Below are 19,164 nucleotides of genomic sequence, written 5' to 3' on the forward strand. Positions count from 1 at the left end.
ACCTGTTGTTGCTGCTGAGTCAGTTTGACATCCTGGATATATCCTTCAAACACAGACTGTAGACCCCTCTGTCTGCTTCTCTCTGGAATCACTCTTTCATTTCTCCAAAAATATGATAATATTTCTTCAGGGAGTGCAGTTAGTTACAGTGTGGGCTCCATGCTGACTCTGACAGCTTGTTGGACCATCACCTAAGGGTATGTGAAAGGTCAATTTTGGGGCTGTTCCTTGTTAAACACCCACCAATTTTAAACTACAGCACTAAAAAGTCATAAAATTGGGGTAAAATGTTGTGAAAAAGTTTTGAAAACTCATTGGTAAAATGTGTGGGAACCCTGCTACCGGCTTTATCCTGACTAAATTCACATTAGTGGACAAAACCCGGTATTGCTGCCGATCACATTTCAACACATGAACATTTAAACTGTTGCTCTTCCTCCTGTGATTAGAGTCGTGAGAATGCTTGAAGTGCCTCTGAGGCAGTGTGGGAAATCGCCTGTTAGTACAGTTGAGGCTGAGAACTAACAGAAAATCAATGGCTTCAGTTTTAGTCAGCAGTGCCGCTGACACCAGCAGTATCAACCTGACTTTGATCCACATCCAAAGGCCCTCGGCACTGGCGCCACTCACTCACTACTGGCAGATCATTACAGCACTGAGCTGGCCTTTACTCACACAGTCCTACTCAAAGTACTTGCAATAATCTCTGTGGTCAGCAGTCATGTAATTATTGCGCCTGCCACATGATGTACTGTTAAATTTCTATTTCATGTTCATTTGACATTAAACTTCCTGCTTTGAAGTGAACACTACGGACAGTTCTAACAAGGATCTGAAACAAGAATCTCCTCTAACAAGGATTTGTTATGACAAGGATAAAATGTTACAGTGTTCGTCCCATTCAAAGCTAGAAGGCTGACATATGAAACAAGCACAAACTTGAAATGTGAGAATATGTCAATGGGGAAATTAATTTTTGCAATTTTGGAAACCCGCAGTGCAGTTACAGTCCTCCTGCTGGAACAGGACAAATGGAGAACAGAATATAGCATCATTAGGGAGAGTTAGGGTGGGCTTCAGTAATGGCCAATCACATTAGCTCCTCTCATCCCTTTTTAAAGCAGCTTCAGTTTCCTAATGGACCTAAAAGAAGACTCTACATCTCCGGTCTGATCTAATTTTTGTTTTAGGAGATACTGAAATACAGAGTCAGACAGTGATGTAACAGAAACCTCACTGTGCCATATGTAAAATTCACTAAATCTAAGTCACATTCACATCACATGTTAGGGTGCTGTCACACCTGCCCTGTTTGGTTCGGTTTAATCAAACTCAAGTTTGTTCACCCCCTAAGTGCGGTTTGTTTGGGCAGGTGTGAACACAGCAATCACACTCAGGAGTGCAACAAAACGACCAGACTGAGACCTTCTTGAAGAGGTGGTCTCGGTCCGGTTACAAACAAACTCTGGTGCGGTTCGTTTGTGGTGAGAACGTGTTCCGACCTGGATCTGAACCAACTGCAGTCACATGACACATTGTTTGGGTTAAACATGAGCATGTTACAGTCCTGGAGGATTATTAATGTGCACCTCCTCCTGTACTGCCTTAATATGCACATTCAGCACATCCAATGCATCAAAACATTGTTTTCTAGTTGGAGCCGCGCCTCGTTTTCAAACTGTATGGTTTGACTAAAATGAACAATGACAGCAATATAGTCCACGATGAGGAGCGCTAAAATCCACCTGCGTAGTTGTCCCTCCATTGTGACATTAGAAAGTGTCACATTTATCTTGCAAGTGTACTCTTCTTCAACTTTTGCTTTACTTCCTGGATTTTTCCCACATGGAAATTCTGACCAATCAAGAGCAGCTTTCTCACACAAGGCATTTGATCTGCCATAAAGACCAACAACAGTGCTGCTGTTGGCAGTTATCTTAAATTTAGGACCGTGTTTATGCCATTGTTTTTCAGGATTCCCAACTTGAGATATCCCTAAGTTAGAACTGTTCTGTAATAGCTCCATTCCTGTCCTAGGATAAGATTTTTTCTTCCCTCAATACTGTTAGGAAAGATGTTTCTAACAAAAATAAATGTCATCCTCAACTGAGATGACAGGATTTCAGACTTCAAAATGTTTCTGTAATAAGGCCCCAGTAGCACAATTAGGACACAGATAAGGACACCTGAACAGTCCATGACTGCCATCTGCAGGACAAAAGGAGATACTACAACAGATTCAAGCATTGGCTGACTTGTCAAGATCATTGCTGCAGCCAGTTTAGACATTCAAATATGACGACAGATTTGATCAGAGATTTCCACCCTGACTGTATTTCCACAGAAACATCTTGTTATAGCTGTTTGGGTATCAATAAATAAATGTGGTCTTCTATCTGCCTGACAGAAAACGGGGGTTTCCGAGCCAAGATGTATGACATCACTCAGCATCCCTTCTTCAAACGGGGCATTGCTGTTCTGGTGTTGGCGCAATCAGTGCTGCTCTCAGTCAAGGTAAAGCCTCATATGCATCATGTCATTGCATTTATGTGTGTTTCTTATGTATTCATTCTACCTCCTGTGACTTATTAGTCCTTTTGCATATCAGGTACAGTTAATGTTATATGAATTGACACATGTGAATCTGCTCTTCTCCAGTGGGACGTAGACGATCAAGTAACATTTCCTCTCGCCACCATGTCAGTGGTCTTCACATTTATATTTGTACTGGAGGTGAGCCTGTTGTGCTTTATCTACTCGTCCATCAAGTTTTACTTTGCCTCCTCTGCGTTAAAATGTCTGTCTGATGTTACTTGTTGGTGTCTTTACCCAGGTGACCATGAAGCTGATAGCCATGTCTCCAGCGGGTTACTGGCAGAGCAGACGGAACCGCTATGACCTGCTGGTCACATCACTAGGTGTCATCTGGATAGTCCTGCACTTTTCCTTACTGGTCAGACAAATTACTGTCACATTAAATCTTCACTCCAGACAGTCTTAATATTATTAAGCCAGTTTTAAGTAGCAAATAACTCTCATTTCCCTCTCTAGAATGCATATACCTACATGATGGGCACATGCGTGATCGTCTTCAGATTCTTTACGATCTGTGGGAAGCATGTAAGTATATTTGCGTGTGAGACAATACTCAATTCAGTGACTTTTCCCTAAAAAGAATCTGTATTCTAACCATAAAATATGCCTCTGAATGTGTGTGATGACTCAAGGTGACACTGAAGATGCTGCTGTTGACTGTGGTAGTCAGCATGTACAAGAGCTTTTTCATCATCGTGGGCATGTTCCTCCTCCTCCTCTGCTACGCGTTCGCCGGGGTTGTTCTCTTTGGAACTGTTAAATATGGAGAGAACATCAACCGGTGAGGATTACAATCTTCTGTTTATTGATCACACCCTGCTTGTTCCTGCCGATGAGCACTGCAGGCTGTGTCTAGTACATGCAGTAAAACACATTTTATAGAGCCGTGTGATCCAGTCTGTCTCTCTTTGTCGCAGGCATGCCAACTTCTCCACAGCGGGCAAGGCTATCACGGTTCTCTTCCGTATTGTCACAGGGGAAGATTGGAATAAAATCATGCATGACTGCATGGTAAGATGGGCTGCAGGTCCAGCACACATCCCCACAGACAAAAGATCCCACTATCTATTACACATATAGAAAAATACTGAATATTGTAAACACATTTGTCTTGCAAGGGTCGCTCCACCTCAATTTTCTGCCGCTATCCCAACACAATGGAGGCGAATAGATTTTTGTTTTGCTCACAGCAGAATTAACAGTTACTCTGATTACTCACAGTTGTGTAACTTTGTATACTCCACAGACTGCACTGTCAGCAGTTTTCACCAGAGCCACTTTCTAGCAAAGAAATAGCCCCAGTGAAAACTGCTGACGTGGCTGTTTACTGTACATGGCTGGATATCACTCCATAAATAAAGACAGTTTTTGGGGGGAATTTGGATGAACTGAACCTTTACATTCCAGTGATCATTTGATATGTTTTAACACCCCATATGTTTTTTTTCTGTCCACAGGTTCAGGCTCCATTCTGCACCCCAGATAAACATCGCTACTGGGAGACCGACTGTGGCAACTACGCTGGAGCGCTCATCTACTTCTGCTCTTTCTATGTCATCATAGCCTACATCATGCTCAACCTACTCGTAGGTCAGTGTGTGTGGGTATTCTTGTATTGATGACATTGTGGGGACCAGCGTTTTGGTCCTCACTCAAAACACATTATTTTTTTGAACAAGTAATCCATTGCTTTACTTAATCACTTCCAGTAGAAAGTCATTTGTTACATTACTTTTATAATAATATTAATAAACTTTATTCATATAGCACCTTTCAAAACACAGTTACAAAGTGCTGTACAATAAAACTAAACACATTTAGATCAAAAGGAGAATACAACAAATAACATGTCATAAAATGTCACCTTGTAAAAGATAAAATAAAAAGGCCAAAGCCAAAATCAAGATGATAAATAGGAAATAATATCAATAAGATAGCAATTAAATAGACAGACGGCTCAGATTAAGTCAGAATGTGCTTTCCAATAGAAGTATGTTTATAGGAGAGACTGAAACAAAGCCAGTGACTCAGACAGCCTTATATCCTCGCCTTTTGTGTTACTCCGCAGCATCACCTGAGGTGCACTCTCACATAATTGCCAGTTAACAATATGACGTTATACCTTACATACGCACACATATCATCACAAAACAAGGGTAAATATGAGAATCAAAATGGCACTGGTAGTAATGTATAACTTCCTCAAAGTGAAACTATATCAATATATAAAACAATATTGGCATCAAAATAATACATAGATAAGCCTAAATAAAATAATTTAAGTGGCAGGCCTTCCTGACATCATTAAACAATGAGAGACTTCAACAGAAAAAAAACATGTTTATATGTCATTGAATTACAATAAATGGGCCAAACTCTCACTCACTCGCTCGCACCTCAAACCATGGCTTTACAGCAAACTAGCCTCGTCTTTTTGACAGGTTTATCACTAAAGCAGCAGTTATACCTCCTGAGGAGGAGCTCCTTAAACTTGTTCCTCCTCAGAGTCAGCACAAGAACACAAAGGCTGAGGAGCCTCTGCACAGGTGCCCTAGACGGTGATTTCTGTTTCCTGCTTGTTTGATGATTTTTTTCTATCCACCCATTGTGCCAGTAATTGAAGAACATATGTCAAGCAAGTAATGTACTGAGTGTGGGAACAGTAATGCATTACACACAAATGTAGTGTGATACAAGTAAAGTAAAGTACTTAAGCCCTTCTTGCACAGAGATCACATGAGTAGACTGCTACAGAGTCCCTTCATGAAGCTGCCTTTGCATTTTTACACAGAACCAAACAGCGCAGGCATCATGCCATCCCAGGGTGTAATTTTAGATAGCATCCCACAAGCAAAAGAGGCTTGATATGTAACACAATGGCACTGGCCTCTAGTGTGACATAACAACAACGACATTAACATGGCAATAACAACCACTTACTGTCCCTGTTATTTGGCGGCTAATCTTGCCCTCTGCTCAAAGGTTAAGAGCTCCCAGACCTCATTGTCCCCCCCAGTGAGAACATTTTCAGCTGATGCTCTTCTTCTTTGTCTTTGAGTTAGCTGCTAACTGCCTGTAGCTGCTTTTTAAATCTCTCAGCAGTGGGTCGCACATATAACTTGTCATCAGAACCTCACACCCATCCTCTCCATGGTCCCGTCCTGCCAGCTGTCCCTTTTACACAGACATCAGTGCAGCGCTGCTATTAGCTTTATAGCCAGCTTAAAGGCGAGACAACTCTGTCCCCCCTGACTGTCCCTTTTACACAGACAACAATGCAGCGTTGTCGTTAGCTCTATAGCCAGCTTAAAGGCGAGACAACTCTGTCCCCCCTGACTGTACCTTTTACACAGAAAGGCGAGGCAAAATTATGGCATGACATTCCTGCTTTGAACAGGCATTGTAAAAGTGGCTTATGTAATGTGTTTCCCTCAACACTGGTGGGGACCAGATCTAGTTCACGCAGCCACAACATGGGAACTCACCTTCAGTTTGAGGACACATTTTTCTGAATGCACAAAAGCCATTCAAAACCATAGCAAACTTGTGCTTTGGCAACAGCAAGGGCTCTGCTTCATGCTGCTTTATGTGGTGCAACACTGCAGAGCTCATAAAGCACACTACGTGGAGTTTTGTCATCTCAGCACAAAGTTCAGACCCCTTCATGTGGAAATTAATTCTTTCTCACATTAGAGGCGGCTGCCATATTAGAGGAGGTAGAGAGACACAGTGACATGGCAGGAAGAGGGGTTACACAGAAGGGCAGGAGCAGAATCAAAATGAGTGTGAGCTTTAAGACGGAAACAAACCAGCTATCTACAGGTTTATGAATTAAATATACAATGTGTATTCCTCCAGCTTTGTATGGATTGTAATCTTGCCTAGACAGACACAGATGGTGAGGCATAAACCACATGTACTTATTATGATACGAGAGCCACTACTGACCTTATTGTGAAAAGAAAAAGTAGCTTAAAATCACACATACAAAAACAGCAATGCAACAAAAAAGTATGGAAGGAAAAGAAAAATTGTTGAACGAATAAAAGGAAATTAGAGAATCAAGTAGTCATTACTAACAGTCTGGGTTTCCTTCAACCGATTATTGAGATATGATTCATTCAGTCTTTCAGAGGCCTGGGCGGTTGACTCATGGCTTCATAAATAAAATAAATGGATATTTAGAGCTCTAAAGGGCACCAGAATAACTGCCATTCATTGTTATATACAAACACTTTCATTGATGCATCTGTTTATTGCCAACATGCTATATTTGCATCCCTGAGTATTAACATCTCTCGCTTTTGCTGCAGCCATCATCGTGGAGAACTTCTCACTGTTCTACTCCACCGAGGAGGACCAGCTGCTGAGCTATAATGACCTGAGGCACTTCCAGATCATCTGGAACATGGTGGATGACAAACGGGAGGTGAGAAATTAGCAATAGGCGAGAGGACGAGGACACAGCAGAGGCGAGGGAGGGCGAGGATCATATGGCTATGAGCAGAAGATAATATAGAGAAGATGAAAGCGGGATAAGCGCTAATGAGAAGGGCTGAAGGGAATGAAGTATGGCTTTGAGTAATAGGAGTAAAAGTAATTAGAACAGTGTGTGCTAGATTGAAAATGTAGACCCCCCTACTGTTTATTCATGATGTCATCCAGATGTTCTGAAGGCTTTTCTTTTCGATTATTTGTGCAAGCATGTACATACACAGAACAATATATACCCCAAACCTTCTCACCTTTGCCACTCACTAGTATTAACTGTGCTCCAACATTCCATGTCAGACCCAAGGCTCTTCACCCCACTGCCACCCAAAATTCTTGAGTGACTCGAGTCAGGTCACAGCCTCTTAAATAACCCCACGACTGTTTCCCCAGGGTGTGATCCCCACATCCAGGGTGAAGTTCCTGCTTCGTCTGCTCCGAGGCAGGCTTGAGGTGGACCTGGACAAAGACAAGCTGCTGTTCAAACACATGTGCTATGAGATGGAGCGACTTCACAGTGGAGGGGATGTGACCTTCCACGATGTGCTCAGGTGACCATGGAACACTACTTCACACAGATACAGAGTATTTAAGGGTCCCACTAAAGTAAGACACTAACAATGTAAATGTAAACACGGAACTCTACACCAGTGGTCCCCAACTGGTCCAGCTATGGGGTCCAGTTTTCTTCTAAGTCATTAGTTCTTACAATGTAATATATTCAGAGTCATACTTGCATTTGGCCATGTCATCGAGCTAGTTTGCTGTCTCTGTTACGTAGCTGTCCGTTATTTACTCACTCCACAGCAGGAGACGGGACTTCAAAATGAAAGCTTTGTGCTGGAAATTAACTGTACTTCAAAATAAAGTGTTCTTTACAAACCTGACACCTTTGGACTGCGACACACCACTTGGAAACCACCCTCCTGGAATTTTTTAGAAACTGACGTGTTAAATCTCCACCAGACAACTTATTAGTGTAAATATATACCAGTTTTATCTCTAAACCTTTAAGTGGAGCTGCATTGGAGATTTACACCCTCTCTGTCTAATTGAAATTCTCGATAATCACTGGAGAAACTCAATATTTTGCACAGGAAGTAACAAAACCTGCTACTAAAGAGAAATGGGGACTGAATGTCTGAAACAACTTGACACCCCTTGATTGAGAACCAATTAAGTGTAGAGTTATTTATATTACATCCAGTCATTTCAGGGTTTAGAAGTCTCTAAACTTCAGTTAGGTCTTGATGGTTTGGTGCTGCTGCTGTGCTACATTAACTTGTACAGCTCTACCGGTGTAATGTTTTTCTTCAAAGGGATACGTCAGTCCCTCAAATGACCACGTGTATATCACTTACTCACCCCATGTTACGTTGAATTCATGAAGAAAATCTGTTTATCTCACATGCCTCCACAGCGAACGAAGAATCCAAAAAGTGAGAAAAGTCTACAGGTTTAACAACAGCCAAACTATAACAACACATTTCTTACAAACTCTCACACAACTCATGCAGATAATCCAAACTTATCTATTCTCTCTCTTCAAGCCAGACTCAATAGACAAAAACAGTAATTTTACCTAGCTGAACACAGGAGCTGCTACTCTACCACTGCCTCCACCAGTTGTTTGTTTGTGTGATTTGGTGACTTTGCGGAATCCGAACTAACCCTTTAAATCACCAAAGTTAGATAGATAAGATTTACTGTTAGTTCAGCTCCCCGTTGGAAAGGGCTGTCTGTTTGGGAAGTACTGAGCATACGACTGGATAAATGAGACTTTAATTATACTGCATGAGTTGTGTGACAGTTTGTAAATGAATGTTTTGATATAGTTGACTAAAGCGGACCCCTATGACTTCTATTTATCAAGAATACTTTGTTTTTGGATTTGTTTACCAGAGGCATGTGAGAGAAAAGTTCTCTTCACAAGTTCAGTAACATGGGGCTGGTAATTAATATGTACAAATGGTCATTTGGCAGATGAAGTGTTCCTTTAAAGCCCTGATAAGCTTTGATTTAACACAAGCATAATTATATTCCACTAAATATGTCCCTCTTTTGGCCATGTGTCTGTGTGTGTATCATACAGCATGCTGTCATATCGCTCAGTGGACATTAGAAAGTCTCTCCAGCTGGAGGAGCTGTTGGCCAGGGAACAGTTGGAGTACACCATTGAAGAAGAGGTTGCCAAGCAGACCATACGCATGTGGCTCAAGAAATGCCTCAAACGCATCCGCGCGGTTAGTTTACTCAACAGTAAACACACAAACATCCCTTGTGAAAACATACTCATTCCCAGAGTGTTTAAGAAACATAAATATACAGTACAAACTACAGTATCCCACACTGACCACAGACTGTACGTCCCTGTGCCCTTGCAGAAGCAGCAGCAGTCGTGTAGCATCATCCACAGCCTGAGAGAGAGCCAGCAGCAGGAGCTGAGCCGCTTCCTCAACCCTCCCAGCATAGAGACCACCTTGCCAAGTGAGGACCACAACGCTAACAACCCAGACAACCCCTCGCAGCCTGAGGTAAAGCCCCGCATCCATACCAGCTCTGCGTACACACTCACACATGCTCACAGCTGGATATGTAGCCAGCACATCATATAATCTGCAGGTGTGCACTCACAGTGGTGAAACAAAGGATATCTTCTCTTTGCTTAGATGAGTGGTCCCCAGCAGCTACTGAGCCCCACGTTGTCAGACAGAGGAGGCTACAGGCAGGACTCCTCAGACCTGGGGAAACCACAGAGGAAGCTGGGACAGTGGCGGCTGCCTGCAGGTGTGTACGCCTCTGTGTACTGTCTGTTGCAAATGGCACAGTTCTGTAGAGGACGTTCTGTTAGATCAAAGCTGTTTGTGACCCTGTATTACAGAAAAAAGTTGGTTATTTATCCAGAAAGGTAAGTTTAAAACACTCTTATTTACACTAGTGGCCTGGCAGGAAGCAAGGGCCCTGATTAGGCTGTCATCAGGCCATTAAATGGCCGTTATCAGTGGTGATAAGCATCATAGATAGGGTTAGTAAGGGCCTGCCATACTTACTGTTAGGTTGAGAAGGCCTTTATCAGGTTGATAGAAGTTTTATACTGTATTTTGCCCACTGAGTTGTGTTTCCGCATGAGCCATTTACTGTTTCTGTTATCGCAGCTGAAATGAAACTTTCTGCCAGGAAGGGCTTTCATGGGACTTTCGCCCATGTGCAAGAAAGTCCACATATAGGGTTGAAGAAAGGGTTGGTGGATGGGTCAAACACAGGACTTTCACCCAGAAGACCAGGGTTTGAAATCCCATGTGAAACCAATATTTACACACAAACATTTTTTCCTAAACCTAACCATATCATTTTGGTGCCTAAACCAACACATTCTCACTCCAACCTCGTCACATATCGACGTTTGGTCATGGACTCGCCACGTCCAGATACGACGTGCAAGGTACCCTGAGTGTGTTGGTTGTTGACGTTCTGGGACACCGTGTCACGTTCTGCCTATTACATACATTGTCTAATTTCAAAATACACTTCCATTTTCACAGGAAATGTAACGTTTACACACAGTATAAACGCACTACGTCAGTACAACACCACGAATTGACGTTTTTTTCCTTCAAGAACCTACGCAAGTGGTTGGGTTCAGGAAAAAAGAACAGGGTTTGGCTTTATAATCTTACGGGACATGAACGCCGCTCTTCCGGGTGAAAGTCAGCATTTGTTGGACCCATCCAGCACCATTCCCAACGGCCCTACTTGGACTTTCGCCTCTTTAGCTTTCGGTCTTGTCCTTGCACATCTCCCCCTGACGCTACCGAGCACTGTTAAACTAAACGCGACCGTCATTTTTTGTCAGTGTCTGACGCTGCAAGTCACTGCCCAAGCACCAGATTTTGATGACTTTGGAGTGAGAACGGGTTGCCTACACCTAAGGAAAGTGAACCCAAAGAACTGGTAATGGCCATTCACTAGGCAGGCTGATAACAGCCTGAACCTACCAGTAGGTGTAGTCGGCTCCTATTGATCCATACCTTTGAAGCTTATAGCCACAGATAGCCATTTAATTTGCTGATAACATCTGGGTCATTGCCGAGCCGATCTTGTAGACAGTTGGCATAAACACAAACATCGACACACATACTTTCCCTCCAGGCTAAATTTCAGCCTCCTAGGGCAAAAACCTGTGGTTGCTAAAGGGTGGTGAAATATTTATAGACCAACTAACCGACCGACAAGATGAGCTATAGAGCTGCAGGTGGCAAGTAATAAAAATGACTGGCTGACATGTTAAGAATCAGACTTCTTTGTTCTTTGTGTTGTCTTAGGTCGCACAAGTGTCAAGTCCATCGTGTGCAAGATGAACCCCGTCAACGATGAGGCTTCTTCGGGGTCAGAGGTGAAGAAGTGGTGGACCCGTCAACTGACTGTGGAGAGTGACGAGAGCGGCGACGACCTCATTGACATTTAGAGAATGAGGCGCAGCACGTCCTTGCTGGCTGACTCCAGTTGTTACATTTCCTCTTGCGCTCACCTGATCAGTACAAACAATGCTTTTTCTAGTCTTTTTTTATCCAGGTTCACAACTGTTCAGAAAGTATGTAAGGCTGTGCGTGCAGGCTTTTGACGATACTTTCGTCGAGCAGCCTTTATGACATGCAGTGATGATTTCGTACCTCTGGGATGGGTTTTACTTTTCCTCTGCGATTTCCACTCATTATGAATGCTGAGTTTTTCTATGCAGGCACATGTGGTGTTAGGGCAGACTGTGACACGAAAGGACATGTTGCATTCATGAAACAAACCACGAAGCTGCTGCTCTTTATGTTTTCTACTGTTCTGCTGTTTTACGTCAACTTCTCCTGTGATTGTGTTGATGCAGCTACAATAATTTGTGATGTCCTTTCATGTCAATGCTTTGTCTCTCTTGTTCTGTTTTAGTCCATGTCTGATAATGTCTCTTCTGGTCTTCAGTATTAATCGTATAAATAGAGATTTTCTTATAGTCACTTTATACTCGAACCAGGCCTCTTGTTCTTGTTGATGGAACAAGCAAATTACAGAAACGTTTAGATTTTGGACTGTGAATGTAATTTAAAGTCAAATCTATCTTATGTATTTGTGTGGAGGTAAAACATGAAATATTTTGTAAATTATTATAAATCCTTAGCTTTATCAAATATTCAATTATTCTAATAAAGGCCTTCACGGGCATTTATGAGCAAAAGAACTGTCAGATTTTATTTCTTTTACATTGCATTACATGAAGCTCAGCACAAGTTCAATCAGGAAGATCTTTATGCTTCAATCATTCACATTTCCTTCTCTGTCTCACCTGCTCCAGCTGATTATGGGCATTCACTCTTTCAGTTAAACCAGTCGAATTTTGCCACCATCTCTATCAGACAATCTTGTTGCTGCTGTTAAACTTCTAAATCTGTTCTCTCTGCTGCTGGCAGCTGTCATTTTAGGCAATCATCCTGCCCTCCTCCATCAGCTCCAGTCATCACATCCGATGCCTAGATCGAGCTCATCAAAAGTCAACTCCTCATCTCATCCAGATCTTCACCACCCTCTTCATCTCATCCCCACCTCCAACGTCTCGCCTCCATTGGAAGGTTTTACTCTCCTACTGGCTTCACCACCACCCTTAAAGGTCCAGTGTGTAGGATTTTTGGGCATATGTTGGCAGAAATTTAATTTCATATAAGTATGTTCCGTTTTTGTCACCGAGAAATGAGCTGTTTCTTTCTACATATGGAGCAGGTCTTTGTCAAGAGATCACCATGTTGCACCATCATGTTTCTACAGGAGCTCAGAATGGACACACCAAACACTGGCTCTAGGTAGGGCTATTTGCGTTTTCGTAGTTAGCAGCCACTCCGATTGTTTTTACATTTTACAATCTAAATATAAATATAAATTAAAAAATAAATTACAGTGCAGAAGCAGTTACAAAAATGTAAGGCTTCCATTCGTGCATTTGAAAATATTATTTTAAAAAGTGAAAGGACAAAGACACTTATCCCAAAAAATGCACACACAAAGTTAATTAATTAAATATAAGGTTAATATTCCTTAGATATATACAAAGAGTGTGTACTAAAACTAAACCTTAGGACATTCTGACATACAAACATGCATTAATAAATTCACAAATGGATCAGAAATGATTAACCCCAAGTAGAATATTAGAATAAAGTATTTCTTGTAGTGGTTAAAACATTGATTTTTTTTAACGTGAAACTGCTTAATTCAGTGGTTTAAATCACAGAGTCTGTTTATTTTGGAGAAGAGAACTCTGCGGGTGATTCAGCTTCTGGTAAACACCTCCAAATCATCTGGAACTTAAGTAATCAGAGAAAAAAGTGAGCACACATTAGTAAATGCTGGGCTAGTGGCTCGTTTCTGACGTGCTGAATAATGTCAGAGAAACACTGATTAACACAGACTAATGTGTTTTTACGGGTTTTAATCACCTGGGCCATTTGTTTTGGAGAGAAAGAGACGTCTGCGAATAATTCCTCCTGAGCAATGAATACTGGAGGAATTCTAACTGGTAGAGGTTTCAGCTGGTTGCAGTCTGCAATAGTGTTGTCACGATACCAAAATCTTTGTTTCGGTACCGATACCAATATGAATTTCAATACTTTTCGGTACTTTTTCCTAAGGAAAAGTCCTTTTGGATACAAACCTTTAGAACAATAAATAGTAGGGGTGTAACGGTACCAAAAAATCATTGTTCGGTAAGTACCTCGGTACGGATGTCACATTTTGGTTGCTCAAATGTTTCGACAAGTTGGTGTTGTCTGGTGTTGTCTCCCTTTGCAATTCAGACTTTCTCTTGTCGTTTTTCACGTGCGCCAGCTGCGGATGTTGATACAGGTGTTGTCTTACACACCACTTGTGCAATCTGTGCTCCAATAGGAACAAGAAAGGCGTTTGTGTGCATAAATGAGTAAAATAAATTAACTACATTAATAAATTGAATCAATTTCAAAGTACCGGTATTTTCCAAATGCAGTATAGTACCGTTTGGAATACTCCAATACCGCGGTACTATTTTAGTACCTGTATACCGTGCAACACTAGTCTGCAATCATCACTGCTAAATGCCACTAAATCCTTCTAAATCTTGCACGCTGTTCCTTACTCACAATGGAGGCGGTCTAATTACCCAAGACTATTCTTATTTTAAACACAAGTCCTAAGTACTTCCTACTGTATTCGCCCTCCCATTATTCCTATAGAAAGCCTGTTGCCCCCTTCACTGTGACTTGTTTTACACAGTGATTCAATTTATGGGGAATTTAATTACCCCTGTATGAGTAAAAAAAAAGAAAAAAAAAACTGGGATTAGACTAACGAAGGGGGTAATTGAGTGGACAGATGCTGTTTAATGATTCTCCTCGCACACATCTGCTCAGATCAAACACTGGGTGCAGTCCCCACCTCTTCTCTGGAGAACACTGCCCTCTCCTGGATACATGCTGAGCTGCCCTGATAGAGTGATGAGTATTTTTTGAGTATACAGTCCCAATTATTTTGATATGTATGAAATGCAAAGGTGCAGTTTTCTTCTCCTTCTTAACATACGTTCCATGAAGTCATTGCTTATCCTGGCACCCAGCACCTTCTTCATTTCACAGCAATGACTGATTATGTGAGTCGTGCAACTTCCTCTGGACCGAGATCAGTTTCAAACCAGCCATGACTCTGCTGTCCACTGAATAAAAGGCACTGTGAGTACACACACACACTCACACAAACAAACACGTAAACAGAGGTGTATTAGCCTCTCGTTTTATTCCTTGATGATGTGTTTCTCTCTCGTTAATTCATCAGACAATCGCTTCAGGTTAGATTTGAGCTAATTGACTAATGCACTCAACTGCCGGCTGCAGCTAAAGCATTTCCCTTTAACGAGGGCCCTTGTTAGACACAGAATTAGCCCATTAAAAGAGCCGGGGTCTTCATTTGTCCATTCAAAAGCCCACTAAGTTTCACAGTTGATGGAGTACGTATGGGGTTGGCTGGATAATGAATGTGAGGGAAAGCACTAGAGACTGTAGAGAATCAGCTGCCGGTGGGACGCCTACTTGCTCTATAGAAATCATGACTTACACATTCCAGTCCCTCGATGACTGAGTGCCCCCCCCCCGACATATGGTCCTGTAGGGAAACAGTGTGACATCAGCCCTCTTGCCAATCAACTGTCTTTAATTTCTCTTTTCTTGTTCTTTCTTCTCCTCAACCATCGCCTCTTAAGCTCCACTTAGCTCAGAACCAGCTCATCAAAGGCCTTTTTCTCTTTTTTCTCATTTTCGCCCTGCGTGGAGGAACACTTTTTTGTCTTTTAATTGCCTCTGCATCACACTGGCTCTTACGGGGCCTGTTGTTTTTACCCTCTCTATTGTAATTTGCCCATGTCTCCCTCATGCATGTCCGCTGCTTATTTAGGGCCTAATTGAGGCACTTTGGTAATTGAGGAGGAAGTTCTTAAGAGCAGAGGGAGTGGAAGAGTTGTCTATGAGTCGAGATTACCTGTAATTAAAGTACATGATGGCTTTGATGGCTTGGTCCCCTCCTGTTGAGATGTCGCCTTCAAACCCTGGTGGCAGCCACAGCATCAGATAGACTAGAAAATGCCATCTCTGCCTGTAAGACCACCGTACACACACACATTTGGATGCAAATACTGCAGATACTGTGTGCATGACAGACAGAGCCACTGAGGAATTCTGAAATAAAAAACTCATGCTTCACACACTGTACATACAGTTCTTAATGGCTCTTCATACAGCTAATTAAAACTAGTTCAGGAGGGGGAAGTGTTGGAAGGTAAATATAATTTAGAGCGCACTTGTCACCCTCCCCCATATAGTCTGGATTTATACCCCTGAGACTTCACACAGAGACATTGTGACCATGTTATCTGATTATTGAGCAGGAATGAGGTGTGATTGCCCTCGAATGTGTAAAAACTTGCTGTTTCAAAAGAAAGGTTAGATTTTTCACAATCTGATTTGTCATTGGCCGACAAGTTTCGACACCTTTGCTAAGAGCTTTGTTGTGTGTCTCCTTTGCTGGTATTGGCGCACCCGATACACATTTCCAATGGGTACACAATAAAACAAACACACGACAACCAGTTACCAAAATAAATGGTGGCATTGTACATTTTTGCAAACCACGGTTATGTTACATTAGCATGTTAGATATGTAGAGGAGATGTTGAAACTCAATTTTATGTTGTGATACTGCTGTGGTCAGGCTGTTCTCATGCATTGTTCGTACATATACTTACGAAAAGTAATGCACCAGACTTTGTATATAATCCACGTAATCAGGAATGCTGTGTGCAAGTGACCAATGCGCTGACAGGAGTAAAGACGACAGTAGCATGAAGAGCAAAAGCCCATGTAAAGAGGTCAGGGTGGTAGATGGTTCAAACAAGCACAGGACTTGCCCCCAGGAGACTGGTGTTCGTGTCTCGTGTGAAACTAAATGAACTTGGAATTATTTTAATGTAAGCCCAACCAGGTCTCTTTACCTAAACATAACCTTCACAGTTTTTCTTTCCTAAACCTAACCTAATTTACTTCATGTACATAACTTTATGTGAAGGAGGTGTCGGGACAACACCCAACCATGTTTCCTTTCCTAAACCCAACCTACATACTGTAAAACTTAAATTAAAAACCTAGTCCCAGTCCCTTTTACTAGCCTGGTGTGGCTACACATTTCGACAAATAAAGACCTGTCCCAATTAGAGGCCTGGTCTGGTTCATGTTTTTAATAGAAGTTCTTCGAATGTGTTGTTGGCTAGCTCAAATTATGTGTCCATTCCTCGATCAGTTATTCATATTCCTTTAGTCCGTAAGGGTCCTCAGATCAAAAGAGTCAAAAGGCTTTTTCATAAAAATATATCCAAGTTGTGAGTATTGTTTTAACGGGATAAAGTGGTGTTGTGTCGGTATGCTGGGTGCCGTAACTCACCCTCTCTCTGATGTCTGTTGGCGCTAGTTCAAATTAATAATTCATAATTGGTATGTTCTTTGAAGCCTAAATGTTCATGCTGGCTTAAATAAACTATTTCATTGTATTTTCCGGTCTTTAATGAGCAACAGTTTTGTGTGAAAGGAATTTAAAGGCCTGTCCCAAATATAGGCCTGTTGAGTTCAGTGATTTAAGCAAATAATAGCCCGTGCTATTAACTGAAGTTTCCTGATTACTTATGTTGCCTAAACCTAACCTACGTAACTTTGCATTAAGTACATAACTTTACATTAAGTGTGTAACATGACGACGCCATTCTTTGGGCACTAATTTGTTAGATATCATACAAATCCTTTTATGTTGTAATGCGTTTTTAGGACTAGGCACAAAAAACACTTGAGAGAAACATGTCTTGGCTAAAATACGTTTGGTCGTCAAAAGCACAGCTACAATTTGTTTTCTAAATATTATGTCTTGGGCATTTTCGCCTTTATTTGACAGAATACATTGTAGAAATTGGGGAGAAAGAGAAAGGGGTATGACATGCAACAAAGGCCCCATGGTAATATGGCTGCTGTCTCAACTAGGCGTCACACTATCCACCATCCCCTTGTCCTCCGGGCGTGAAGCTCAGCTCATAATCTCAACTATGTCGTATGAAATGTACTAATGTACTCAGTGGTTTGCAGAAACGTACAGTGCCAACTTTTTATTCTGGCAACTGTTATGCCAAGAAAGAGCACACAATCATTCACTCACTTCTTCACTTAATACAAACTTGCTTATAAACAATAAAACACACGGAGCAAAACTCTGAGACCAGACCGAAGAGAAGAGCAGAGGCGTTATTCTCTCAATCTATACAACCATTGATGTGTGCCTCAACAGTACGACTGATTAGAGGAAATATGAGGTGAAGCAGGGTAAAAGCTTTCCCTCACTGAGCTCCTCATGGCTATTGTCCCTTCTAGACACTATTGAGAGTGTCTGTCTGCAGCCTTGAGCAATTAAGGGACACGGACAGGGGTTAAAGCAGGGCGAGCCTCATAAGGAGGCCATTGTTCCTTAGGGCCAAATGATGTCTATTTCAAAAGACGCATAGGATTATCTGGCATGTACATTTGTACAGAAGTGACTAGTCATTTATTGTTTTGATACATGACGACTTAATGAAGTGTGATTTTGAATAAAGGCACCTTTTTATTTGAGTTTTATTGAAGATTAATATCCTGTTTTCATCGTTTCAGTGTAGCGTGCTCTCCACTTTAGCTCCTTGTTGTGAATCTTTCCCTCCTTTCCACACATTCTTAGCCTCATAAATAAGGTGGCGGCAGTGCAAATTAGCCGCCTGTATCTCATGTCAACATCCACCCCAGGTCCAGGCCTGATCCTGTCCCCGTGTTTTGAAACAGATGGCTACTACTACAATAAAAAAGTAGCAAATTATTTTAGCAGCAGGCGGCAAAAGCAATTAACAACTGGCATAATGTGTTGATTAAAATCCATTCCTGTCTCAATGAAGGGAGAAAAAAGTCTCATTTTCCACTCAGTCAGCTGGCGTACATCCACCGCTCAAAGTATGCTGACCTTGACCTGACCACAGCTGTCGTTCACTTAGGACCAGCGTTATATTCTTTGACCACAGTCACTCGCCATTGCCTGAATATGTTAGTCCCAATTTTTATTTTTATTTTAATTTTTATTTTTATTTATTTATTTAATGCTGATGTGTTGGTTACAATAACAGGAAAATGTTGGCATTGTAGATTTCTGCAAATTATGAAAACATTAAATTTGCATGTTTCACAGGTATCATGTCAATGTTTTTAAAGTGACATAGTATATGAGCTGGCTTTGACATTTGGAGGAGGATGGGATGGTGAGACGGCTGTTAAGCTACACACCACTGTGTGGGACCAACAAACAACAATACCAGTTGTTTCTTAGTGAGTCACCACTGTGTTTCCAGCAGTTTTTCAACCCCTAAAGGTGGGCATTTTTCAGGGACACTTTGCTGAATTTCCAGCGGCTTTTCAGCCCCCCAAACATGGGTGTTTTCTAGGGAACCTTTATTGTGTTTCCAGC

The 19,164-nt window shown here is 41.7% G+C and overlaps 1 protein-coding gene across 4 annotated transcripts in view; it reads left to right on the forward strand.

Moving 5' to 3' along the window:
• Positions 1-12,296, forward strand: part of nalcn (sodium leak channel, non-selective) — a 110,967-nt gene extending 98,671 nt beyond the window's left edge. For all 4 annotated transcript variants that reach the window (XM_050049054.1, XM_050049057.1, XM_050049055.1 and 1 more), the window contains 13 exons: positions 2,408-2,514; positions 2,659-2,733; positions 2,834-2,953; positions 3,052-3,120; positions 3,228-3,376; positions 3,513-3,606; positions 4,053-4,185; positions 6,909-7,024; positions 7,480-7,637; positions 9,179-9,329; positions 9,471-9,620; positions 9,756-9,873; positions 11,409-12,296. In XM_050049054.1, coding sequence (XP_049905011.1) covers positions 2,408-2,514; positions 2,659-2,733; positions 2,834-2,953; positions 3,052-3,120; positions 3,228-3,376; positions 3,513-3,606; positions 4,053-4,185; positions 6,909-7,024; positions 7,480-7,637; positions 9,179-9,329; positions 9,471-9,620; positions 9,756-9,873; positions 11,409-11,551 — 1,583 coding nt within the window. In that variant the 3' untranslated portion in view covers positions 11,552-12,296. The remainder of the gene's footprint in view (positions 1-2,407; positions 2,515-2,658; positions 2,734-2,833; positions 2,954-3,051; positions 3,121-3,227; positions 3,377-3,512; positions 3,607-4,052; positions 4,186-6,908; positions 7,025-7,479; positions 7,638-9,178; positions 9,330-9,470; positions 9,621-9,755; positions 9,874-11,408) is intronic.
• Positions 12,297-19,164: the final 6,868 nt, after the last annotated feature.

The sequence above is a fragment of the Epinephelus moara genome, chromosome 7, assembly GCF_006386435.1.
Source record: "Epinephelus moara isolate mb chromosome 7, YSFRI_EMoa_1.0, whole genome shotgun sequence".
In the NCBI taxonomy this organism is placed as follows: Eukaryota; Metazoa; Chordata; class Actinopteri; order Perciformes; family Serranidae; genus Epinephelus; species Epinephelus moara.